Genomic DNA, 26406 nt, shown 5'->3' on the forward strand with positions numbered 1-26406 from the left:
GATGGCTTTGCACAAATGGGTTTCCCTAACTGTGGAGGGACGATAGATGGGACGCATATTCCTATTCTGGCACCACCCCACCTAGCATCCGAGTACGTTAATCGGAAGGGGTATTTCTCTATGGTACTCTGGGCACTTGTGGGTCACCATGGGCGTTTCATTGACATTAACACAGGCTGGCCTGGAAAGGTGCATGATGCACGCATCTTTCGGAACACTGGCCTGTTCAGGAAGCTGTAGGCAGGGACTTTTTTCCCAAACCAGAAGATCACAGTAGGGGACGTCGAAATGCCCATTGTGATCCTTGGAGACCCCGCTTACCCGTTAATGACTTGGCTCATGAAACCGTACACAGGGAGCCTTGACAGGAGCAAGGACCGGTTCAACTACAGGCTGAGCCGGTGCAGAATGACTGTGGAGTGTGCTTTTGGCCGTTTAAAGGGACGCTGGTGATCTCTGTATGGGAAGCTAGACTTGGGGGAAAGCAGCATCCCTGCGGTTATATCCGCATGCTGTACCCTCCATAATATTTGTGAAGGGAAGGGTAAAAGACTCAGTCAGGCATGGACCTCTGAGGTTCAGTGCCTGGAGGCTGAATTTGCACAGCCAGAGAGCAGGGCTACTGGAGCGGCCCAGCACAGGGCTGCAAGGATTAGAGATGCCTTGAGGGAGGATTTTGAGGCTGAAAACCAACAGTAATGTTTGGTGCCTTGCACGGGAGTGAAGTGCAGTGGTTACAATGTTAGTAGGAATCTGTGTTTCCTAAGCTGATTTGCAGTGCCTGTTTCTTTCCTGGGCTAAGGTATCTTTGACTTTCTGCAATAATAAAGACTCTTTTCAAAGCCAAGAATTCATTTATTGAAAAGAAAATAACTTTATTGACAGACACACAACATTTTGGGAACCTAAAAGTGCAGGGGGGGTGGAGGGGTGAACTGTACAGTCAGAGGTTTGAATATGTCCTGTCTGGAGTGCTGTGCAATGACTGCTGCACTTCAGGATTAAAATACTGCATGGTGATGGGGGTTGAGTGCAGAAGGTAAGGGTCATAGTTCTCGGGGCTGGTTGGTGAACGTACAGGTGTTGGAGGCAGCTGGTGGAGATAAGAACCTGGATGCTGGGGAAGGGGGTTTGGAGCTGACACTGGGGCACAAGGGAAAGAGCTTGGGGGGGGGGGAGCAGTGCGGTAGTGCTCTGTCTGCATGGCTACGAGTGCCTGGATAGAGTCCACTTGGCGCGCCAGGATGCTTATCAGCTGCTTTGTGCTTTTCTTCTTGGCTGCTGCGTTTTTCTGGTGGATCCTGCTTTCCTTTTCCCTCCAGTCCTGCACTTTTTGATTCTCTGTGACAGTGCTGCATAACTGCTTGCAGCAGGTCTTCTTTGCTTTTTCACGGCTTCTTCCGGAGGTTTTGGAGTCTTTGAGCTGTTGATAACACGGGCAGCCGAGAACTCAATGTTGCTTGTGGAAAGGCAAAAAAGGCAACAGTTAACAGAGGCAGCATTGTTTATATCAGACAGTTATTCCCATACCGCGAAGGAGTTTACAGTCTTCACAATAGCATAATTTTCCCACACCAAAGAGAGCGCATATAGCCCAGAGGAGCCCTGAAATGGTGAGTAAGGGGGACTGATTGCTTCAGGGCTGTATTTTCCTCGGGGTTTCTGTGTATTGGGGAAAGCAAACTGCTGCAGGAGGCACCTACACTGAACACTCTCCCAACATTTTCCACAGGAGTTGATCCTGGAAGATATCTCGCTGCTGCGGGTCACCTGGGAAGAGCGGGAGGGTCTTCTACAGCAATGCGGATTCCGCCCTGGCCCCTATGCAGCTTGCCTGTGTGCAGCCATGGTCCCCCCACCTCTCGCAGCACAGTGGCGCGGACACGTTAGCCTGACTGGGACAAGGACCACAGTGGCTCTTCCCTATAAACTTGCACAAGCGCATTGCCCATGCTACTCCACATCTAGGCATGCATGCAGCCCTAACCCTCCCTCCTCTCCCGAAAAATTTCCATCCTGAAAATAAAAGCCGCTTACCGGGAACCCGCTCCTCTGCTTGTCCTTCACCAAGTACCGGCTGCTGCGACTGGCTGCCTTCCTCCTGGCTTGAGAAGAGCTCCTGGCTTCATGCCTCCAGGGACTCTGGGATGTCCCCCCCCACCCCAGTACCTCACTCTCGGTTTCCTCCTCGCCCCCCCTCCACTCCTATCCCCCCGCTTTGAAGTGTCCATCGTGGTCCTCGGATTGGCGGTGGGGTCACCCCCAAGTATCGTGTCCAGCCCTTTGTAAAAATGGCAGGTCGTGAGAGCAGCGCCAGAGCGGCCGTTTCCCTCGCGGGCTTTGCAATAGGCACTGCGCAGCTCCTTCACTTTAACCCTGCACTGCACCGTGTCCCGGTCATGGCCCCTTTCCAGCATGGCCCTTGATATCTGCCCAAAGGTATCGTAATTCCTACGGCTGGAGCACAGCTGGGACTGCACAGCTTCCTCCCCCCAAACACTGATGAGGTCCAGCAACTCGCCATTGCTCCATGCTGGGGCTCGTTTGGCGCGTGGACGCATGGTCACCGATTGATTGCACTCCACACCTGGCTGAGCAAACAGGAAGGGGATTTTTTAAATTCCTGGGGCATTTAAAGGGTGGGTCACCTGAGGCCAGGGCAGTAGAGTTCGAACTGATGAGCAGAGTGGCTGAACAGGCATTCTGGGATACCTCCGAATACCTCTGGAAGCCAACAACAGCGCTTTTGGTGGCCACACTGGCAGAGCAGCGCTGCATCACCAGCGCTGCAGTCGTTATTCCCCAGGCCGAGGTGGAGTACATGCAGCGCTGCAGCCAGGGAGAAACAGCACTGGATGTGCCTTGCAAGTGTGGACAGAGAGTGAGTTGCAGCGCTGTAAAGCCACCACCAGTGCTGCAACTCTCCAGTGTAGCCAAGCCCATAGTTATTAAACTGCATGTGCCCTGTTCGGAATGGCACTCCTTTGCTTCGAGACCACAGTTACTGGGGAATACTGCTTTAACCCTGTCTCTCTGGCTGGTACAGCCCCTTGACCTTTCCCTTGCAGTGGTAACTGACCTCAGTTCAGTGCTTGTCAGGCGTAACCAGCCAGGCTGTTCATGTCAGGCTTTTGCTTTAGCCATTGTTCCTCCATTTTTAACCGAGGGGGAAATGCTCAGAATCCCTCTCAGAATCCTAAACACCTAGGTTAAAACAACCCTAGCAGACAGGTTCCTTTTGCAGAAGTTAATAAGAAACTTCAAGAGTGACTCTTACTCTTAATTGCCTTGTGCCCTGTTCCTTTCACAAATATTTCAAACAGGCAGTTTCTGTCACAAAGGAACCGGCCCTGTCTCTGGCTGGCTACACACTCAGGAAAGCAGCTTTCATCAGCAAAGAGCCAGTCCTCGTATTAAGGAATTAGCAGACAATATTATTGTCCATCTGAGGAAACATTTCAAACCAGCCTTGTCCAAAATGCTATTGAAGAATTGTACAAGACTGTACATTGCCACACTAGCTAATGTCCAGGAGTAGGGTTTACCCAGGCCACTAAATGCTGCTGTAGCAAGGAGTGGGACAGGTCTCTGCCTGCTAGTAAGTGGGGCAGATGGGGAATCTGGGAGGAGCCAGTTCTCAGCCATACTTCCTCCCTCAGCATGAGAGGAAGCATCTCAAACATTGCCTCAGGCCAGGAACTGGCAGGCAATTGTCTGGAAGCAATTGGCATAGAGCCAGAAGCTTAAGTGAGGGTTAGGCCTGGGGAAACTCTAAGGCCTGGTTTACACTGGGGGGGAAAAAATCGATCTAAGATACACAACTTCAGCTATGAGAATAGCATAGCTGAAGTCAACGTATCTTAGATCAAATTAAAATTACTTACTTCACGTCCTTGCGGTGGTGGATCGATGGCCGCGGCTCCCCCGTCAACTTTGCTTCCGCCTCTCACACTGCTGGAGTTCAGCAGTTGACGAGAGAGCGATCGGGGGTCAATTGATCGTGTCTACACTACTCGTGATAAATCGATCCCCGACAGATCGATCCCTACCTGCCGATCTGGCGGCTAGTGTAGATGTAGCCAAAGGCTTGTCAGGTGTAAACAGCCTGTGGAACTCCTTGCCAGAGGATGTTGTGAAGGCCACAACTATAACGGTTCAAAAAAGAACTAGCTAAATTCATGGAGAATAGGTCCATCAATGGCTGTTAGCCAGGATGGGCAGGAATTGTGTCCCTAGCCTGTTTCCCAGAAGCTGGGACTGGGCAACAGGGGATGGATCACTTGATGATTCCCTGTTCTGTTCATTCCCTCTGGGGCACCTGACATTGGCCACTGTTGGAAGATAGGATATGGGGCTGGATGGACCTTTGGTCTGACCCAGTATGGCCATTCGTTAGCTTAACCTAATTGCAAGGGACCTTAACTAGACCCAGCTGAACCCCCTTTTCAATAATTTTAGCTGGCTGTGGTGTAGGTCAAGCAAGGAGTTAGGGGCAGGTAAGGGATTGAAAATTAATTCACTTGTCTCCAGTGTCCAAGAGGAGAGGGAACATATTTAAAGGATTAATCCAACTTCAGAATTCTTTCAACATATAAAAGGCTGGAGAAAGAGAGGAGGAGGGCAGCTCCCAGCAAATAAATATTAGGAAAGTAAAGGCAGGATCTGAACTGCTCTAGGACAGGCTCCCAGCACAGGGAACCAAGAACCAGCAGTTTGGTCGATAAATATTTACTGAAACATTCACAGTTTGTTCTCCTTCTTGCTCACACCCAGGGAAGCAGCACAGACAGTATAAACCTGCACAGAGCCTTGTGCAAGGAGTGAGCCTGCCACTTTGCATATGCAAATGTTTTTAATCATTAATCAGTGGTACCTGGGGTTAGTAACTACATGATGATCCTTAGCCAATCTAGGTTCAAACGGTCATCTCCAACAATGGAAAGTGAACCTGATCTACAGCCTTTTGCTGTAAGAGTTCCAGTAAGCATATAGGGCTTAGCTAGCAACGTCTGTTAGAACTTGGCTAAACCCACATCACTCCCAGGAGAGCATGAAAATTACTGATTTTACTGATCTGAGCTGTCTCAGAAGCAGCTGGGTTAACCAGATCTCAAGTGTATGAAACTGAACGTGTCACAGTCAGTCACGCTCACAGGCAGCGTACGGCAGGACAGGGAGCAGTAGCAGGTAAAGGAGGGCCATATTCACCTTCCTCGGCAGCTCTGGGCCTCTTGCTTCCCCTTCTCTCTTCCAAGGAGCAGAGAGGCTCCTAAGGTGGAAGAACTGGCAAGGTATTTTGGGGATGGGAGAGAGCATCCAGAGTTGGAAGGGGAAGTGGAGAGGTAGTCCTGAGTTGTGGGGCTCTTCAAATAGTGGGAGGATCCACTCTGTCCTCCCCACCCATGTAAACAAAACAAAACACCTTGCTCCCTCAACTTCTGGGAAAACAAAGGGTAACACAGAAGCAGCTGGATGATTCCTCTCTGCTCCTTACAAGAGAAAGGGAGCGAGGAGCAGGGTCCTGAGCTGCTGGTACCGTAGCACGTAAAAGAACATCCTTGGGGACAGCCTGGCAGGGACAGCCTAATTAATGGAAAGCATGCTAAATTAATTGTATACCTTAGTGAGCCTGGTTAGGGACAACTCCTCATTCCCCAGCCCTCACTTCCCTTGGTGCCTCCTGAGGAATCTAGGCACGGATCTTCTCCCTAACCCAATTCCCCTCCCCACCCCCACACCTGTAACAGCTGGTTTGTTTGCATCTCATCATGAGAAAACAGCCTTAAAAAAACATTTTAACCTAACAAAAAAACCCTCAGGTGTTGCCCATTTCAGCCATTTGTCACACATTTCAGTGGGTTGTATCAGAGAGGGGCAGGTCTAAAGATTGAGAGGCATAGAATTATCACCACCAAAGACAGGCTACCCATCCATATGTAAGTTGTCTGCAGGCCTTTAAGGTAGGCAGATCTCTGAACAAAGTGTAAGGGAATATTTGTATGGCCTTTGCATACACTAATCATGCACCAAAATACAGAGCGCACAAAACCACAAGCAAACATTCTAGCTGAGCAGCAGCAAACTTTATTGAGTCCTGATAAAACAGGATCATTTAATCACAACTGGAACAGGTTACAGACTGTCTTGCCTGTCCCTTGCATCAATCGTGTCAACTCAAAATTTGTTGTTTAACAAGATCTCTTAATGCTGAGCTGAGGAGCCAGATGCTGATTTCAGGGCTGACTGTTCCCATTAAGGAAGCCATGGAGGGAATTCAGCACCAAAAGAAATTTAAGTCTTCTCCCACTTTGAAATCTGCTCTGTACTTCCTAGGCCACCATCTCTCAGAATGCATCGTTCAGGGACATCAGATATAGCACAGATTGCAAAGAATCATATGGTATTTGTGAAGTTGTGTTCTGGATATAATCAGCGAATCAGTAAATACCAAAGGGATTTCAGAGGGGGAAAGAGGATTTTGCAGAGAAATGAGATCAGTTAGAACTTGTTTCTCTGCTGAATGCCCCTGCCAACCAGGTTAGCAGTGCTTAGTCAAGGAAGATGGGCGTAATTTACTTTAACTCTTAGTTCCACAGTGCACCTTTCATCGGTTCAAGATCGTCACCATACAAGGTCCTCTAGAATGCTTTAGAATCCCTCCCTGCCCCCTCTGCCCAGAATTAGGATTTTTTTTAGCTATAATCTGTTCTGTTCCACATTGCCCCTCATTACATGCACATAAAATAAAGGCACCATAAACATGATAACAGCTGATGAGACTATCTATAACTGACGGAAAATAGTGTCTCACCTCAACATTGGCAATAAAGTGTTAAGCTATATCCTGAGAATTAAGTGCACACTGGCTGGTAATTACAATTTTGAAAGATTTTCAGCACTGATTCTTCAGTAAACAAAGAAAGAAATTAAAAGTCTCCCCTTCTTCCAGAGGAAGTACTTAAGGACTCTCACTGTAATAGCGATAAGTGTCTATTAGCAGCATCACTGCTATGGTGCATTTGGCTCAGAAGGTAAGTGCACTCATACTTCCCCTTCCTCATGAAAACTCTGCATCAGAGTTATGGCTCAGGGTTCAGAATGGCACCTATTATACCACCCAGAGGATGTGAGTAAGGCAATTGGGATTAGAAAACTAATAATTCCTATCGTTTCTCAAGTCACCCTTAAATCCATCACCATGGTCTTTTTTTTCTTGTCCCAGGAGGACATTTCCTAGTCTTCACAGACTTGGTGCAATCCAGTTAAGGAACTTCATAGCAACTTCAAAACCAAGGAAACAGGCCTGGAACAGACACAGAACACGAGGATCAGATGAGCCTTAAGCACACAAAGCTGGAGTGTTTGGAAAAGGTCTTCTCAAAGCTGAGGGATACAGCAGCATTATAAACCCCAAACATGGTTTGTCCTCCCCCACCCCACCATGACTGATCTTGAACTGGAAGTAATGACATAACTGGGTCCCTCTATAGCAGAGACAGAATTTCTGATCTTCAGTGTCATTTGTTAGATCCTTCCATTTAAAACAGGTGCAGATTCAATCTAGCCATCCAAAATGCTGGCACTTGGTGTTAGCAGATGTGTAGAACTGTTAGTTTATTCTAACACAAGAGGGGTTTAGTGCAAAGACTGTGACCCTATTCCTGTTAGCGCTATCCCTACAGCCTACTTTAGTTTCCCAGCTACACAGATTTGAGCCAGTATTTTAAAAGCTTGGAAACAGATCCCCCAGACAATACACCCAAGAGTGTGTGCTCTAACGTAAGCAGCACTAGTGAAATAATAAACAGTCAAACAGTCTGGAATCAGAGTTAACTGCCTCCTTTACACTCACTAGGTATTTAGGGTGCAAGTAGCCAGCTCCCTGCAGCCCACTAGATATCAAGGTTTACTTACTGCGTTAGCGGGAAAGGCCCTTATCATAACGGCTGTGAACCCTTTGTATAGGGATGAGACTCCTTCCTCTCTGATAAGCTCCCTCAGCACATCCCTAAAGCCATTAGGATACTTCCCTGAAGCAGCTGTTGACAGAAGCAGAACATGGCATCTACGATTTGGGAATGCAGCCGGCTGAGACTTTAATGGTTACACTGTGGCCTTCCACTGTAATTCATACGGATTATTTTCCAAGTAACAAATGATTTCAAAAGACTATTTTTTAATTTATTTTCATTATATGAAGATATACTGATCTACAGAACTGGAAGGGACCTTGAAAGGTCATTGAGTCCAGCCTGCTGCCTTCACAGCAGAACCAAGTACCGTCCCTGACAGATTTTTGCCCCAGATCCCTACCTGGCCCCCTGAAGGGCTGAACTCCCAACCCTGTGTTCAGTAGTGTGTGCACTGGCCCGCTAAGCTATCCTTCCCCCCTTCAGTCCAGTACATCACTGACAACTCGAACAAAGACCCAGTGAGCAGGCGCCATATGCACCCCAGCACTGTAATGATTTTAAATAATAATCAGGTCATCTAGGGGAGAAGAAAAAAAAAAAGAGGAACTTAAGCGAAGGGTTAGAAAACTGGGAGCTTTAATCTAGCGTTATTACTGCTGGTCACGCTAACAGCATGGGCAGAGTGGAGAGTCAGTGGTGCATCAATCGATAAAGCTGGTTTGCAAGAGAAAACGCTGGTCCGTTCTCACAAATATCCTCCCACACACTAGAGCCAGGAATGGCAGTGGCTTTCCAGTGAAAACGACAGGCTTCATTTTAATGCTGATGTTACACAGATCTGACCAGGTGTTTGAGGAAAGTGATTTTATAGGAACAAGCTACCTAATCATGTGACATGCCACTGGAAAGTATTACCATGACGGGGCCCTTGACCAGCTCCTCCAGAGTCACAAACAACTTTTGGAAAGTGACTCGTGGAGCAGGGGCTGCAATATTCTACTATATCCCATTCAGGTTTTTCTCCCTTGGTCTGGAGCATCACAGAAGCTAAATTACACAGCCAACAAACAAAACAAAAAACACACCACAAACAAAAGGATTTTCCTGTATCAGCAACCACTGTTGGACGCACTAGGACAGAAGCTCTGCCTATGTCCTTGATGCACGACAGAGAAGATGCAGGGATCTTGTTAATGCAAGGCAGAGCCAGAGAATAGTCCTGCTAGAGGCTGCTGCAGAGCTCTGTTGTACAGGGCTATTCCTCTGGGAGGAATGCCGAAGGAATCAACCAGAACCTTTACAGCAGCCTTTGCTGGAGCCCAGTACCCCAAGTGTCTGGGCTGTCCCTACTGCAATTTTATGGAGCACAGACTGCAGATATTTCCATGAGGTCTGCAGATTTGCCAGTCACAAAGCAATGGATTGTGAGAGACACACATAGCTATGGTGTTCCCTGCTCCACTGTGATTTTATTTTCAATATCACCTGTCTGAACCGATGCAAGCATGCCCAGTCTTATCTGAAATGATTAAGCACTTTCAATAGGGGTATATTTGTAATAAATACCACCCAGCTCTTCTACAGCACCTTTCAGCACAGTTCTCAAAGAACTTTGCAAAGGATGTATCATTTTATACATGAGGGCACAGATGAAGTAACTTGCTCAAAGTCACCCAGTAAACCTGTAGCAGAGCTGGAAATAGAACCCAGGTCTCCTGGGTCCCAGTCTAGTGCTGTAGGAGCTAGGCCACACTTCCTCCTTTCTAAAATTCTGCCCAGCCGTAAGCTTCTCTATTGGATTGTCCACCCGGCCCACAGAAATGCTCCATCTTGTGGAGCTCTTACACGACTGACATCTGACTCACCAGTCTGGAAGCGGGATTTCAGCACATCCGGAGGGATGGCAACAGCCCAGTTGAAGATCCCTGCCATACCCCCAGCAAAGAGAATCCTAGGCACGCTGAGGTCACTGACACTGCAGAAATATTGAATTGAAAAGGTGTCTGTCTTTAAACTAAGACCAGAAAGGCAGCTTGGCTGAGAGATAAGACATTTCAATGGTACAGACCTGGCATGAGAACAGCCACTGTAGGAATTCAGAGAAACTTGTGGCCATAATGTGCTCTCTCCCCACGGGAAAGGCTCAACTCTTATTGCTCTCTCATACTTGCAGCATGACAAGGATGCCTGAAAGACCAGCTTTTAGCACACAGCAGGGACGCAGAACAGGTGCATCTCACACTGAATGCTTTTCTAATTGTGCCATTAAGAGGAGTGCTTCAAATACCATTCAACAATCAATCCAATCCCACAGTGAGATGAATCATCTCGATGGGAAAGCCACTGACAGCAAACTCCTCAGCAATCACAGAAGACACTACTCTGGTGATTTTGCTCTCATCTGCTTAGCAGGAGAAATTGACTGGAAGTGTCTGGAGAAAGTCAGCATGGCCCTGATTTAGGATTTAACTAACCTCTTCCCCTCAGGGGTCAGAATGTTCTTCAGCCATTCATACGTCATGAAGTACATTCCAGAGGCTGGAACATCTAGTTGGGAGAACAACAAAGAAACTAAGAGAAGTAGGAGAATGACACCTGATCACCTCCGCACGCAGGGGAAAAAGAGAGAGGAAAGGAAGTTTTCACTCCTAAGGGGAAGCTTTGGGCTCACATCAGCTGCCAACCTTTGGGACTGTTCTGCACCAGCCTCAGCAATGCCATCAAGTACCACTAATTTCCCTTTCTGAGCCTTCCAGTGCAAACGGCTGTCTCTCTGGATGGAACAGCACAAACATTTTCAGAAAGAGCAGGGGCATGCTGCAGAATCACTTATTCCTGAACCCCTGAGTCACCAGCCCTTCCAGTCACATTGTTACCTTGACTATGAGAGAGGTCTAAGATCCCCAGACTGGAGACTGGGCAGATTAAGCCAGTCTCAGTAGCTTTGTGACATGTTCACAGCCAGTTTGTTCCAACCAAACTTTCTGCTTTTTTATATCCTCATGCAGCCAATGCTCAAGCCCACGGCTAGGATCAGACAACCAGTTCTGTCAGGCATGTTGTCCATGCTGCTACCTGTTACAATCCTATGGGAGTGATGGGACAGATCATTTCCTGGGCTGGTGGAACTGCAAAATGCCTACAGTTTCTCTATTTGAGGATGCTCAGGTGAAATCACTGCCCCAGACGGGGCGTATTTTAACCTCATTCAGGGGAGAAAGCATCCAAACATATTTCTAACCTGACCCATGGGGCTTTAATTTGTTCATTATAGGTGCCTTTAAAAAACAGAGAGGGAAAGGAACATGATGGACACACAAGGTATTTTTCCTCCATACCAAAAATGAGTGAATAAACACCACTTTCAAGCTGGGACAAAGAATAATTCATTAACCAATCCAATTGACCATCACAGACTGGGAGTCTCATGTACAAACCCCATCCCAAAGTTAAGAAAATGCTTCCTCTTTTTTCTTCTCTGCCTCTCCGCTTCTCTCCCCAGACCCATCATCCCTCGCCCGTCCTGGAACTCAATCGTAGCCTTCTGCGTCTTGGATTTGGTTGGTCTTTACCTCTCAAGTCCCTTTGTGTCCATTTCTAGCCTTCCTCCCCTCATTCCCTCTGTACTCCTCTAGTTCGCTTCCTCTCACCGCCCCTACCAAGACTGCGACACATCCTAGTTGCAATTCTCAATCCCCATGAGACACAGGGGCAGCTGTGAAAACTGCAGCACCTAAGACTGATGCAGAACATAGCTCGATGGCCCAGGGTGAGATTTAGGATGTTGGGTCAGTTTTGTTCTGATGCTTCTCTTCCTGCAGGGGTACTGTTAGAATTACCTCTCATGAGGGTGAGCACGGTTCCTTTGTATATGCCTCGAATCCCAGCCTCACGGTACAGCTGTTTTGCACAGTCCATTGGGCCGCCGTACTTAATTTCACCTGAAGCAGCCTGGATCTGGAGGATTAAAGCGATGGTTTAGCAGGCGTAACCCAAATAGTAATTTGGAACGCTTGTGCTTTCTAAAGCTACATTGTCAAGTGGAAGTTACCAGCCCAGCCCTTTTTCCTGTAAACAAAAGCCACCCAAGGAATGAATGCCACTGGGCTCCTGCTGATATAGACACAGACTGGTACAATGCATGTGAAGTCACCATATTCCCAGCCTGCTTTTCCTCCCTTTTATCCCTGTAGTCTTTCCTCAACTGGCAGACACCCCTGTGATGTTGGCCAGGGGTTCTCACAACAAAAATTTTGGTGGCGTCAGAGAGTGTGGCCACAAACTCTTGTTGGTGGCCGCTCTGACAATTTTTCCTAAAATACTTAATTAACTTTAGAAAAAACAAATAAATATGCAAATACACAGCTCCAATCAGAGTAATTTATTTATGTAGGGTTTTTTGTAGATCTAATAATAAAAATAATTTATAGTTGTATGTATTCCTTACTGGATCTAAAGATAATAGCAAAGTACATTATTTATGTTTCATGTTGGGGGGCACTTTCTTAATGACTTCACAGAAGCAATCTTACTAGCTAGCAAAAGTGATATTTGAATGTTTATTAATATCACTTTTCATAGCAGCAGACTTGATAGCTAGAAGAAAGTGAAAAGTGATATTAACAAACATACAGATACCACAGACTTACTAACAACAGACAACAGACTTACTCAGCCCTGGTAAGCGGAGGACAAATCAAGCCTTGAATAGAGCAGTGAGTAAGCTGGCAGCAGGGGGACAGGGGCAGCACCATGGGCGATTGGGTAGTGAGCCGAGGGTTGGGGCTGGAGCCCAAAGCCGTTGGATGGAGCCGGCTGCCATGTGGCCGGAGGACAGAGCCCACCACTCCAGAGCTGAAACCAGAAGCCTGAATCCCACTGTCCCTGGAAAGGTGGGGAAACTCACACTGGTTGTCTGCTCTTCTGGTGTCTGTGCCTCTGCTGCTCCTCCTCCAGTCACTGCCCAGGAGGCTGTGGCCGCAAGAAAAACCCTGGTGGCTGCACTTGAGAAACGCTAGTAGGCCAATGTAACCCCAGTGGAGCTTGGGCTTCAGCCCTAGGCCCCAGCAAATCTAAGCCAGTCCTGGTGACCCATTCAAAGGGGGCCGCGACCCACTTTGGGGACCTGACCCACAGTTTGGGAACTGCTGATCTAATAAACACTCCCCTTTGTGTTAAGCCACTGCATAGTTTACACTTACTAAAATTTCTCTGCTACCCAGATTGAAAAGGATTTGTTTCCATAGGTGTTTACTGAACCATGCACTGGCTGGATCGTGCCAAATTAAGAACTGATGCTTACCTAATTTTCACTAGTTTAAGTTTGAAATAACTCAGCTGAAATCAGTCAAGTTACTCCAGATTTACACTGACAATGACTCCAAGAAAATTTCACAGAACTCAGACAATATTTTTTGAATAAAAGATGTCCTGTGATAATGCTTTGCATATTGGAATCAATATCTAACATCCATTAAAACACTAAGAACAGCAGTCACTGTGAGACAGGGTAGAGATCAGGTCTGGTACAGATAGTATTTTCATTTGTTCAAATTCACATTTCCCACCAGGGTTTCAAAAACCAAGAGCTGTGACAGGCTGAAAGTTTCTGCTCACTAGACTAGTTTTATAATAGCTTGTTTTATATATTTTTGAAATAGGTCCTTCTGTTACATACAAGGATTCCAGGGAACTAGGGGCAAAATCTTTATCATGCAAGAGTTTCATGAACCTGATTGTTTCTATAAAGGCTTTGTTTTACGTAAGAAGATGGGCACTTCTGAAATCTAGAGAGTATCCTAAGAAGTCAGCTGGTATCCTAGGGTGAGGATGCATATATGCTGAATGGTGTATATAGGAGTGCACGTTGTATTTACCAAACAGATTGTCAGGAAGGGAAGCTGTATAATGCTTCTCCACAACAGAGTCGCATCAAGTTATGCCTTAGCCCTGCTGAAAGGGGCACTTTCTAAATTCAGTACAGAGTAAATATGCTAATTAGAGGAATTATATCTTCCTAAGCAAGGGCTTTTTAAATCAGACAATGCTCCTGAGATTAAAGGGTGGGAATTTCTGCCCCTCCACACACAACATCTTACCTGTAAAAGGCATTTGATCCTCTCTCCTGGAGCCATGATTGCTGTTGTGAACACTCCAGATAACATGCCAGCAGCAAACAGCTGGGGATATCTGTGCAGAGAAAACAGGAAAATAAAGATCCCAAGATAAATAATCCAATAAACATGGCATTTAATATAGTCAGCGTGAAAGGACTTAACAATGCAACGTTACAGTTAAATGTACAAGAGTTTGGAAATCCAAAGCTATGGTTACCTCAGCAAGTATACTTCTGCTCCTGTGCATTCACAGTATTTTGTATTACTCAATGTGCTTACGTTTTATGCTACAATATACAGAGTGTGACCAAGTCATTTGGCGGGCCTGAGCTGTGTGCTCACCACCCCCTTTGGCTCTGGCTGTCAGCCCCGGGTGGCTGGAGCTTGTACAGAAGGGCCATGCACAGCTGGGAGAAGGAGCGGGGGGGCGGGGGGGGGGGGCTAAAGGCAACAGGTAGAGCCCCATCGCCCAGGGGCTGAGAGTCAGAGCCTGCCGCCTGGGCTCCCCATATCCCTCACCAGGAGGCAGTGGCGGGACTCTAGTTGTCAGCTTTGGGGTGGCAGCAGCAGTGCAGAAGGGTGGCAATGGAGTGCTAAGTCTGCTGTGAAAAGTGATCCTGACAAATATCCATCCACATTGCCACCCTTACTTCTGTGCTGCTGCTGGCAGGGCGCTGCTGCATGTATGGGGGAGGAGCAGGAGGCAATTACAGACACGAAGAAGGAGAACACAATCAAGGAAGTCTGAGAAGCACTACTCTAGAACTACGAGTCTTAAGGCCCAATTCAGTAAAGCACTGAACAATTGAGTTCAGTGGGAAGCACGTATATGAAACAAGCTTTACATTTCCTGATTTATAGGAAAACTTGAGAGAACCATGACGGATTTGGAACAGTAGAGTGAGCAACGCTCTTGAACAGATGCACACACAAGTATATTATATGTGCATCCGGAGTGCTATTTCTGTTAAAAACCCCAGCAAGTGGATGAGTAGTATGCATGAGTGGTACAGGATTTTCAAACACCTAAGCCAGATTTCTTCACTGGTCCTCACTAGAGACTAAGTCTATGACAAGCTGAACATTTCAAAAATCATTTTTTTTAATTAAAAAACTTCTCATTCACAAATAACCTGTCACAGATGCATAAAATTTTATCAGCCATCCACAGAATTCCAATATGGGGCCAAAAATGCAGCAGGAGAAATTTTGTTCCAAAAAGTCATTTTTTGCAGAAGGGTCCGTGTGCCTGAAAAGAGTCCGATCGTTGAAATGCCTCTTTAGCCATAACCAAGAGAAACACTCCTGTGATTAATAACCTAACCTACAAAGGGGATGCAGGGAGAGTCCCACTTCCCACTAGCAAGAAGGAAAGGTCATGTCTTGTGACCCCCAGCTCTGTCAGGTGGCTATATTGGAATATACATGTAATCTTTCCACTCAGTTTCCCTTAACAGCAAGTCATTATCATTATGTAACACACATGGTATTCAGCTACAACTGAGTTGTTCTTTAATGACTGTCTTTCTGCACAGGGAGGGAATTGCACAGTACTTGCCCACCTGCTGTCTGTTTTTAGCCTGTGCTATCAGTCCCACGCTTTTAGGAGTATTACCACCACCAGTGTTTGTTTTAAAATATATTTATAATCCAGAGAGGAGCCACATTTACACTACAACCGAACGTGTAATTCAACACAGCAGGCTGGGAGCCGTAGAAAAGGTATCCCAAGCGTTTGAACAACCCAGAACTTACGTCAGAATGTCATCAGGATTCTTCTGCTGGAGTTTTTTCCCCAAACCAAATCCAAAGAAGCACACAGCAAACATGGGAGTCACTCCAACTATCGGAGCTGCCATTCCTTTATACAAGCCTCGGACTCCCTGCAAGACACAGGGGTTATTTAGGTTTCATGAAGCATTCTTCAGGAGGATAAATATTTCACCGCATCAAGCAAATGAAGTTACTATACAAGATGATCACAGCAAAGGCGGCCAGCTGCATGAATGAAAGGGCTTTGCAGTGATCCAGAGGGGCTGTTGGGAAATCATACCAGGACTTGCTGGGGTGTGTGTGTGTGTGTGTGTGTGTGTGTGTGTGAGAGAGAGAGACAGGCTTTGTGAACAAGAAGCGGGCAGTATTATCTCCTGCAAATGTAACCAGACTTGGTCTTACTTCTTGTTCAGCCAATCAATCACACGAGTGGACGTGTAGGCGCTAAAGTTTTGCATTGTTTTATTTTTGAGTGCAGTTCTTTTTTGGTACATAATTCTACATTTGTAAGTTCAGCTTTCATGATAAAGAGATTGCACTACAGTACAGTAACTCCTGACTTAACATCGTCCCGGTTAACGTTGTTACATTGATCAGCAATTAGAGAACGTGCTTGTTTGAAGTTGCACAATGCTCCCTTATAATGTAGTTTGGCAGCTGCCTGCTTTGTCCTGTGCTTGCAGAAAGAGCAGCCCCTTGGAGCTAGCTGGGGGGGCAGCAGCTCCAAGTTTCCTGTGCAGCAGCTGCCCAGCAGGCTATCAATTGCCAGGCAATTGAGGCGTCCCTCCCCCGACTGCCATGTGCTGCTCCTGCCCTCTGCCTTGGAGCTGCTCCCAGGAGCCTCCTGCTTGCTGTGCAGAAGGGGAGGAAGGGAAAAGAGGGGTGCTAATGTCAGTGTCCCCCTCCCCCCACTCCTGCACCCCATCTCCACTGACAGGACAGGGCTCAGGATGGAGGAAGCTTGCTGGCAGCAGCTGCTGTCTCAACCTATTGATCTACTTAAAAAGGCAATGTACTTAGCATGGGGTCAGTGTACTTAAAGGGGGAATGCGCATCTCTCTCTCTCACACATGCACTCACAGTGCATCCCCGTCTCTGTCTCTCTCTGCCATGCTGTCTCTCCTCCCTCCATTCCTGCTGCCTTGCAGAGTGTGAGGCTACATTAACAACAATGCATTAATCCTTGGTGGCTCAGCCAAGTGCTAGTTCATCATTTAGCAGCAAGGCATTCCCTGGGAAATATCCCACCCTCCAACTCCAACACCTCAACGAAGCCTCACAATCATCATTGCTGTGTTCAGTATTAAATATTTGTTTAAAACTTATACTGTGTATATAATGTCTTTTATCTAGCAAAAAAAAATAGAATTAAAAAAAATAAAAATCCTTGGAACCTAATTCTCCCCCCTCCGCCCATTCACATTAATTCTTATGGGGAAATTGGATGTGCTTAACATCGTTTCACTTAAAGTAGCATTTTTCAGTAACATACCTATAATGTTAAGCGAGGAGTTACTGTACTTGTATTAGGTGTATTGAAAAATACTATTTTATTCTTTACAGTGCAAATATTTCTAATAAAGAATATAAAGTGAGCACTGTACACTTCGTATTGCATTGGAATTGAAAATATCAAAAATATTTAAATAAATGATATTCTATTATTGTTTAATCCTGCAATTAATGGCACAAGCCTTTTAATCTTGTGATCTTTTTAATCATGCTTAATTTTTTTAATTGCTTGACAGCCCTAATAATTTCAACACATTCTTACATGTTTCCTTTCACTGAAAGGCATGACTAGCTGGCAAGCATGTATGACTCCACTGTGCAAGAAACTCCGTGTGAGACGGACCTTTGAAAGTCCTGCTTGGCCAGCTCACACAAGGAGGATACCAAGAGGGCCTCCAAAAGGGAAAGACTTAACTGTTCTTGGCTGTGTAAGCTAGTAAACATGAAGTAGGAGTAGGGAGGTAGGATTACCTTTGTGCCTAGCAGTAGTGAAACCACTAGCGGATATTGTGTCCAGTTCTGGTGTTCAAGAAGGATATTCAGGAAACAGAAAAAGTACAGAGAAGAGCTACATGAATTATCTGACATCTGAAAAGTCTCCCTTATCATGAGAGATTTACGAAGCTCAATCCATGGAGTTTATCCAAGACAAGGTTAAGAGGTGACTTGAGCACAGAATACAAATTCAAGTATGGAGTGAGATTTCTGACACCACAGTGCTCTTTAGTTGGCAGACAAAAGGATAACAAGATCTAATGGGTGGAAGCTGAAGCTAATTCACACTAGATAGAATGCACAATTTATTAACAATGGGGGTAATTAATCACTGGCACAACTTACCAAAGGGGACAGTGGATTCTTTACCACTTTAGGGGCTTGTCTACATCAGAAAGTTGCAGCGCTGGTGAGGGAGTTACAGCGCTGCAACTTTGAAGGTGTACACATCTGCAGGGCATCACCAGCGCTGCAACTCCCTGTTTGCAGCGCTGGCCGTACTCCCGTTTTGTCTCGGGTGTAGAGGATCCAGCGCTGGTGATCCAGCGCTGGTAATCCAATGTAGACACTTACCAGCACTTTTCTTGACCTCCGTGGAAGGAGGAAGCCTCTGGTAATCAAGCTGGTCTCCTTCCCCGGCTTGCTCTCGCGTTCCCGGAACCCCGAGCAAGCAGATCTCCTTCCCTGCGGTTTGCAGGGTGGTTCGGGGAACGCGAGAGCAAACCGCCGCGAAGCTGGTCTCCTTTCCCGGTTTGCTCTCTCGTCCCCCGAACCCCCGAGCAAGCAGGTCTCGTTCCCTGCGGTTTGCAGGGTGGTTCGGGGAACGCGAGAGCAAACCGGGAAAGGAGACCAGCTTCGCCACGGTTTGCTCTCGCGTTCCCCGAGCAAGCAGGTCTCCTTCCCTGCGGTTTGCAGGGTGGTTCGGGGAACGCGAGAGCAAACCGCGGTGAAGCTGGTCTCCTTTCCCGGTTTGCTCTCTCGTTCCCCGAACCCCCGAGCAAGCAGGTCTCCTTCCCTGCGGTTTGCAGGGGGGTTCGGGGAACGCGAGAGCAAACCGCGGCGAAGCTGGTCTCCTTTCCCGGTTTGCTCTCGCGTTCCCCGAACCCCCCTTGAAGCCGCCCAACAGCGCTGCAGTGTGGCCACATCTAACACCACTTGCAGCGCTGGTTGCTGTAAGTGTGGCCACTCTGCAGCGCTGGCCCTATACAGCTGTACTAATACAGCTGTAACAACCAGCGCTGCAAAATTTTAGATGTAGACATGGCCAAAGACTCTAAATGGATACTAGATGCCTTTCTAAAAGCCACACATATGGGCTTGATGCAGGAGTCACTGGGGTGAAAGCCTGTGTTATGCATAAAGTCAGACTAGATGAACACAAGATTCCATAGCAATGGGGACTCTAACCCCCCAGTCATCTATTGGAAAAGTAATATGGCAAAATGCCATTACTAATAAGTTCTTAGAACGTACTGGGGACAACTTTTTGTTTCAGAAGGTGGATGAAATAAACAGGAAGACAAACCATTTCAACCTCAATTCTGACTAGCAGGGAGGAATTGGTGGAAAATCTGAAGGTGGAAGGCGATTTGGGTCAAAGTGAACATGAACTCATAGATTTCAGGATTCTAAGGAAAAGGAGTGAGAGCAGCAGAATAAGGCCAAACTCTGCTTTTCTGAAGTCCATTAACAAAGTCAGAACTGAGAGGTAAGGGCACCTGGGAAGAAAATGTAAAGGGGGAAAAAAAAACAAAAAAGAGTTAAGGAGAGTTGGTAGTTTCTCAATCAGACAATATTAAAGGCACAACTGCAAACTACCCCAATGCAAAGGAAAAATAGCAAGAATAGTAAGAGGTCAGTATGCCTCCATAGTGAACTCTTTAATTATATGAAATTCCAAAATCGACTACTACAAGAAGTGGAAACAGAGACAAATTGCTAAGGATGAGTACAAAATAGCAAAGGCACGTAGGGAGATTTTGCACAAAAGGAGTTATTGCCTTTCATGTCCCCTCCTAGGGGTAAAAGGAGATTTTACACATACGTGAGGAGCATGAGAAAGATGAATAAAAAGTTTCTCTACTTAGTGGAGAAGGAGAGCTAATAACAGAACACTTTAAACACCTGAGCGTTCTTGATGCCTGTTTTGCTTCACTCTTTCCTAAAAAGATTGTGACCAAATATATGACATATACAACACTGCTCTACAGCCAAAATGCTTCTGAAATAAATGTAGTCCAACTTTACTAATTCTGGGTCACTGAGAACGAAAATGATGCTTAAAATTGTTGATTGGCTCTAGTTTTCAAGATATGCTATTGGGTCAGTATATACGACCCTTGACTTGGGAATAGTGGAGGATAAGTGAGTTATAAAGGGAAGGGAGCTCAATTTAAACCAGAATTGACTAAAATACATCTTTGACTGGATCTATGAATAAATCTATGACTGGGTTTGGACAGTACTTGCTTTTTAGGCAAAACAATGAATGATGCAATCTGAAGCTGGTATTGCGTCATACATGATAGGAATTGCATCATGTTATTCCTAGACGTCATGGATGATGCAATCATAACGAAGCTTACATCACTCTGCTGAACAAATTGCCCTAGATCAGCTCTAGAAATCTTACAGTGTCGTGCTCTCTTATTTGTCAGTGTTTGATTTTGCAAAGGGACACATTTCGGTTTAGCCAAAGTGAGCAGAGATGCCTCGTACTTGTGTGAAGAGTGCAGATAACTTCTGCTATGTTTGTGGTGAAGTGACTTTTGCATCACAAAAGCACAGTATAACCACTATGGTTAAGGAAGCCTATCACCTTTCTTTTGGCTGCAAAATTGGAGATCAGGACAAGAGGTGGGCCCCACACATATGCTGCAACACTTGTGCAACAAATCTTCGCCAGTGGTTGAACAGGAAAAGGAAATCTATGCCTTTTGCAGTGCCAATGATTTGGAGAGAGCCAACAGATCATACCAGCAATTGTTACTTCTGCATGGTGCCTCCAGTTGGGAAAGGTGTGTCAAAGAAGAAAAAGTGGACTGCGCATTATCCAAACATTCCATCAGCTATACGCCCAGTACCCCACGGAGAAGGACTGCCGGTTCCTGATGCACCAGAATCATTCTCACTTGAGTCAGACGAGGAAGAGGAAGGGGATGAAACTTCTGGTCCTGAACCATCAATGTCACAGGACCCACATTTTCTCCCATCCTCCTCCTCTGAACCACACCTCATAACACAAGGTGAACTGAATGACCTTGTCAGGGATTTGGAACTACTCAAGAGTAAGGCAGAGCTGTTGGGCTCCAGACTACAGCAGTGGAATCTCCTGGCAGGCTATCAGGGCAAATGGAGTCCGTCAATGCTTGCAGACTATTGCTGGACAGTGACAAGAGATGCTCCATTTAATGAATACAAGAGACAAGCTAAGAAGCGCCGAGTAGACACTGGATAGGACTAAACTATGTACATAATAGTTTTCTGCCTTTTGTTTCATAATATATTTTATTTATATAACCCTTTTGCTGATTTTTAAAGTGTTACATAAACAGGACAGGTGAAATATTATCATGTAAAGCAACCATAAACACATGAAAAGACCTAGGTTTACAATTTATGATTAAAACTCTACTATCTACACAATATACATAGACATAAAATGTAAAAACTTAAATATCTTAGAAACAGTAGCCAATCAGTTGTTTTAATTGTCATATTTGAATTCAGCACATCAAAATACATAATAAATATCACATTTTATCTCTGAAGCAGACGACTTCTCAAAAATTGTAGACCAGTGTAATGGGGGGAGAAAAGCATGCCAAATAGGGGAAAACAGGTTAGAGAATAGTTAAATAAGTTACATGTATTCATGCTGGCAGGGCCTCATGAAATCCATTCTTGGGTCCTTAAGGAACTAGCTAAAGCAATGTCAGAACCATTAGGAATGATCTTCGAGAACTCATGGAGGACTGGTGAAAGGCAAACACAGTACCTATATTCAACAAGTGGAACAAAGAGGACCTGGGTCATTATTATAGACTAGTTAGCCAAACTTGGACACCTAGAAAGAAACTGGAGCAAAATTATTCAACAATTTATATGCCCCTAGAGAATAAACGGGTTATAAGAATACCTAGCATGGATCTGTCAAGAACCAAATCATGCCATACCAACTTAATTTTCTTCTTTGACAGGATTACTGGCTTAAATAGGAGGGAAACTGTAGACATGATATTTCTTGATTTTAATAAGGCTTTTGACACAGGCCCACATGACACTCTCATAAACAAACTGGAGATGTTTGATTGAGATAAATTTACTATAAAGTGGTTGATAGACAGTAGCTATATCAAGGGTTCACTGTCATACTGGGATGACATATCTATTGGGATCCCACAGGGATCAGTCCTGAGTTCAGTACTATTCGATATTTTCATGAATGACTTGGATAATGGAGTGGAAAGTGTGCTTATAAGATTTACAGAAGACATCAAATAAAATTTTATAAAGACAAGTGCAAGGTAGTACATTTAAGAAGGGAAAAAAAATCACATGCACAGCTACAAAATGGGGAGTAAGTGGCTAGAGGGTAGTGCTGCTGAAAAAGGATCTGGGGGTTATAATGGATCACAAACTGAATACCAGACAACATGATGCAGTTACAAAAAAGGCTAATACAGCCCAGTGTGTTAACAGGAGTGTCATATGCAAGATGCTGGGGGTAATTGCTCAGCACCAGTGAGACCTCAGCCGGAGCAGTGTATCCAGTTCTGGGCACCACAGTTTAAGAAAAATATATTCATTACAGCCTTGAACTTTAGGTATTAACACCACATTGCTGACGTAAAAAAACAACAACATATATATCAAATCACACATTCCAAAGATTATTATGTTCTCCCTCTACCAGTTCTGTCAAATTTTGTAATGTGATGGAAAATTTGGATTAGAACCATTTGAACTGATAACCTGAGAATTTTATAGTCTCAAGGGGGCCAGATTCCCACAAAATTCCACTCCAATGACATACATGAGCAATTGACATTTTTGGCAGGCATAGCAAATGCCAGTATACAATACCTCTCTAACGAGAGTCTGTCTGAAACAGTCGAAGGTCCCAGAATAGAGTGGAGGCTGCCCAGCCTGAGGTTTTGGTTGGGTCTGTAGTCTGACCTGTAAAACAAGAAAAAAAAGTTTGCTTTTTTTTTTTTTTTTTAAGATACATGATTTTTTTAGGATTAGTTCCAGAGAGCCATATTAAAGTCATAGGTTTTATAATCAGACATTGTAATATCAGTACAAGGGTTAAAACTCAGTATTTTAGCTTGTGCAAATATCTAAAAAAGAACAAAAATACCTTGTTATTTCAATATTAATTTAAATTCAAGTTAATGCTCTCTAAACAGCAGTGTGGCTGCTTTAAGCACTTCTGAGATCCAGTGCCATTTCTACTGCTCTCTTTCCCCATCTGCTAAACTCAGTATGCAAGTATGGTCACCAATGAAACTTGGTTTTATTTATCTTCAGATTAAAGAATATAATTAAAAGGAAAGGAAACATCTCATGTCCAGTTTCATCAATCCATAGATCAATAATGCAGAACAAATACTTGTTAAATTCCAAAAAGCTCCCACTCATATCACGATGGGCCATCATGCTCTGGAAGTTGTACCCGCCACAGGTCTGATGTCTATATTAAAGAGGAGATCTTTGCTGTTCCCTGGTCTTCAGTTACTTCTTTATCTACCTTTCCCCCTCTCAAATTCTAGGCTCCTTTGCCATAACAGTGTTTAAACACATGTAACAATTAGTTATTGGGGCTCAAGGTCACAAATGTCCCTTAATTTGTAACTGCTTTTTGGAACAAGAGTTTTGATTTCCAGACATCACTGATTTTTCTGGATGGGAACTGGACTTTTCTGAGTGTCTTAAGATGAACGCGCTGGCTAGATGAAGACAAGCAAAACACAGATTGGAACAAATACATAGTTAAAACAGATGGATGCTACCATTTTGAGAGTAATGGTGAGCCTGTGGTTAGGGGCCTAGCCTGAGACTCAGGAGACCTAAGTTCAATTCTCAGCTCTACCACAAACTTCCTTTGTGATGTTGGCAAGTCATTTAGTTTCTCTGTGTCTCAGTTCTCCAAGTGTAAAACAGGCATAATGGCACTTCTCTACCTCACCAGGGTGTTGTGAGGATAAATACATTAACGTTTGTGAGGTGTTCACATGCTATGGTACTGGGAGCTATCTGAGTGCCAGAAACAGAGTGGTACAAAGAACACTCCAACCCCTCCCCCCCAATAGGCTAACATAATGAAACTGTTCACACTCGGATAGAAGTGAGCTTAGGGAGATTTTTATTTCAATTAATGGCAGAAGGGAGGCCAAGGGAGTTCCAGCTATGACAGGCTGAGAGTAGAAATGCTCCAAAGAGAATATCAGTCTGATTTTAGACCGAAGTGGAGTTGCCTTCATATGCTAGCGTAGTAATTTCTCTTTTTAAAAAAGTCACTTGCATATACTATCAAAGTGACATAACAAAGAATACCAGATATCCCATTCATGTCTCTCCTTTAAAATAAAGTGATAATGATCAGCCTGGGAAATTCTAACAAAACAGGATCATTGATATCATGAGCTAATGGTGAGTGACACATCAGTGCTGCCTCTGTGCGGTAGGAAGTGTACACCTTAAACTGACCGAGTTAGCTGGTGAAATGAAGGGCTTCTCAAAAACAGCAGAGATCACGCACCATTCTAGAGGATACAGGAATTCTAAACACTACCACAGGTGCCAGAAACTAGATGCAAATATTGCTGCCAAGATAAGAGGTCATGCCCTGTGATAATACTGTGTGTGTAGGATATATCACAGGTCAGACAACACAAAGCTTTCAGGTCAGTCCCATTTTCATACGGTAAGAATAATGAAGGGGAAAAAAGGGGAGGGGCGATACGCAGCATCCATGTCCAGATACAATTCTGCCAGAGTCTCTGCACACCCCTCATGGCTAGATGTTCTCAGAACTGGCTGCCTGGTCTTGTGAATCCCTTAGTGTCAGTTTTACCTAAGGCACACAGGGACTTCTGGCATCTTTACCAGCTCTCTTCAGATGCTACTAGATTCCACTGCCCAGAGGGGCACCCTCCAGGCTGGTCAGGCGGTTTTATGCCAAACTACCATGACTCACTAGACAGACAAGGTGGATGAGCCAATACATTTTATTGGCCCAACATCTGCTGATGAAAGAAACAAGCTTAGGAGGGGTTATACCCCACCCCGCGCTGTACGCCCCGCCCCCGGCGCGGTGCAGGCCGGGAGCTGTAGTACCTCCCCTCCCCCCCGGCGCGGTGCAGGCCGGGAGCGGTAGTACTCCCCTCCCCCCCCGGCGCGGTGCAGGCCGGGAGCTGTAGTACTCCCCCTCCCCCCCCCGGCGCGGTGCAGGCCTGGAGCGGTAGTACTCCCCCCTCCCCTCCCCCCGGCACGGTGCAGGCCGGGAGCTGTAGTACCTCCCCTCTCCCCCGGCGCGGTGCAGGCCGGGAGCTGTAGTACCTCCCCTCCCCCCCCGGCGCGGTGCAGGCCGGGAGCTGTAGTACTCCTCCTCCCCCCCGCGCGGTGCAGGCCGGGAGCTGTAGTACCTCCCCCTCCCCTCCCCGCGCGGTGCAGGCCGGGAGCTGTAGTACCTCCCCCTCCCCTCCCCGCGCGGTGCAGGCCGGGAGCTGTAGTACCTCCCCTCCCCCCGGCGCAGTGCAGGCCTGGAGCTGTAGTACCTCCCCCCCCCGCGCGGTGCAGGCCGGGAGCTGTAATACCTCCCCTCCCCCGGCGCGGTGCAGGCCGGGAGCTGTAGTACTCCCCCCTCCCCCGGCGCGGTGCAGGCCGGGAGCTGTAGTACTCCCCCCTCCCCCGGCGCGGTGCAGGCCGGGAGCTGTAGTACTCCCCCCACCCCCGGCGCGGTGCAGGCCGGGAGCTGTAGTACTCCCCCCTCCCCCGGCGCGGTGCAGGCCGGGAGCTGTAGTACTCCCCCCACCCCCGGCGCGGTGCAGGCCGGGAGCTGTAGTACTCCTCCCTCCCCCCGCGCGGTGCAGGCCGGGAGCTGTAGTACTCTCCCCCGCGCCGCCCCCTCACCTTGATGGTGTCCAGCGGGTGCCCCACGAACACCAGGCAGACGCCGCCGAAGCCGCCAGCGAAGAAGTTCTTCACGGGGCTGATGGGCTGCGGCTGCTTCGCCATGGCCGCGGCAGGAGCGGAGCCCCGCGCAGAGCCCGCGCGCTAACCTTTACCCCAGTGCCGCGCCGCAAGGCATGGCGGGACAGTGAAGGACTGGGCTGCCGGGGCGGCGCCCTAGACGGAGAGTTGGCGCCCTGGGCACTCCGCTGTGATGCGCATGCGCTGTACTCCCGCTGGCGGGGGTCCCGCCCTGCAGCAGGGCCGGGCCGGGCCGGGCTGGGCCCCCGCGTGTCCTTGGCCTGGGGTGAGCCGGGCCCGGGCTTCCCGGCCAGTCCTGCTGTTCAGAGCGGGCTGCCACCCCCGGGCTCCCTGACCGGGCCTGGCCTGGCCGAGCTCTAGCTCCCGCGCGGCTCTTCGTG

General features: G+C 46.7%; 1 protein-coding gene across 2 annotated transcripts; it reads right to left on the bottom strand.

The window, feature by feature from the left end:
• Positions 1–6061: 6061 nt before the first annotated feature.
• On the bottom strand, positions 6062–26135 carry SLC25A20 (solute carrier family 25 member 20). 2 transcript variants are annotated; one of them, XM_030571188.1, is made up of 9 exons: positions 25946–26135; positions 22895–22987; positions 15785–15912; positions 14012–14102; positions 11753–11870; positions 10388–10460; positions 9779–9888; positions 7915–8039; positions 6065–7303 (listed from the first exon to the last, which is right to left on the bottom strand). In XM_030571188.1, the coding sequence occupies exons 1-9, from the start codon at positions 26048–26050 to the stop codon at positions 7241–7243; spliced, it is 906 nt and encodes a 301-aa protein (XP_030427048.1). In that variant the 5' UTR covers positions 26051–26135; the 3' UTR covers positions 6065–7240. The 2 variants fall into 2 exon arrangements, with proteins under 2 accessions (XP_030427049.1, XP_030427048.1); XM_030571189.1 differs by lacking the exon at positions 7915–8039 and having other exon boundaries at positions 6062–7303.
• Positions 26136–26406: the final 271 nt, after the last annotated feature.

The sequence above is a fragment of the Gopherus evgoodei genome, chromosome 7, assembly GCF_007399415.2.
Source record: "Gopherus evgoodei ecotype Sinaloan lineage chromosome 7, rGopEvg1_v1.p, whole genome shotgun sequence".
Taxonomy (NCBI): Eukaryota; Metazoa; Chordata; order Testudines; family Testudinidae; genus Gopherus; species Gopherus evgoodei.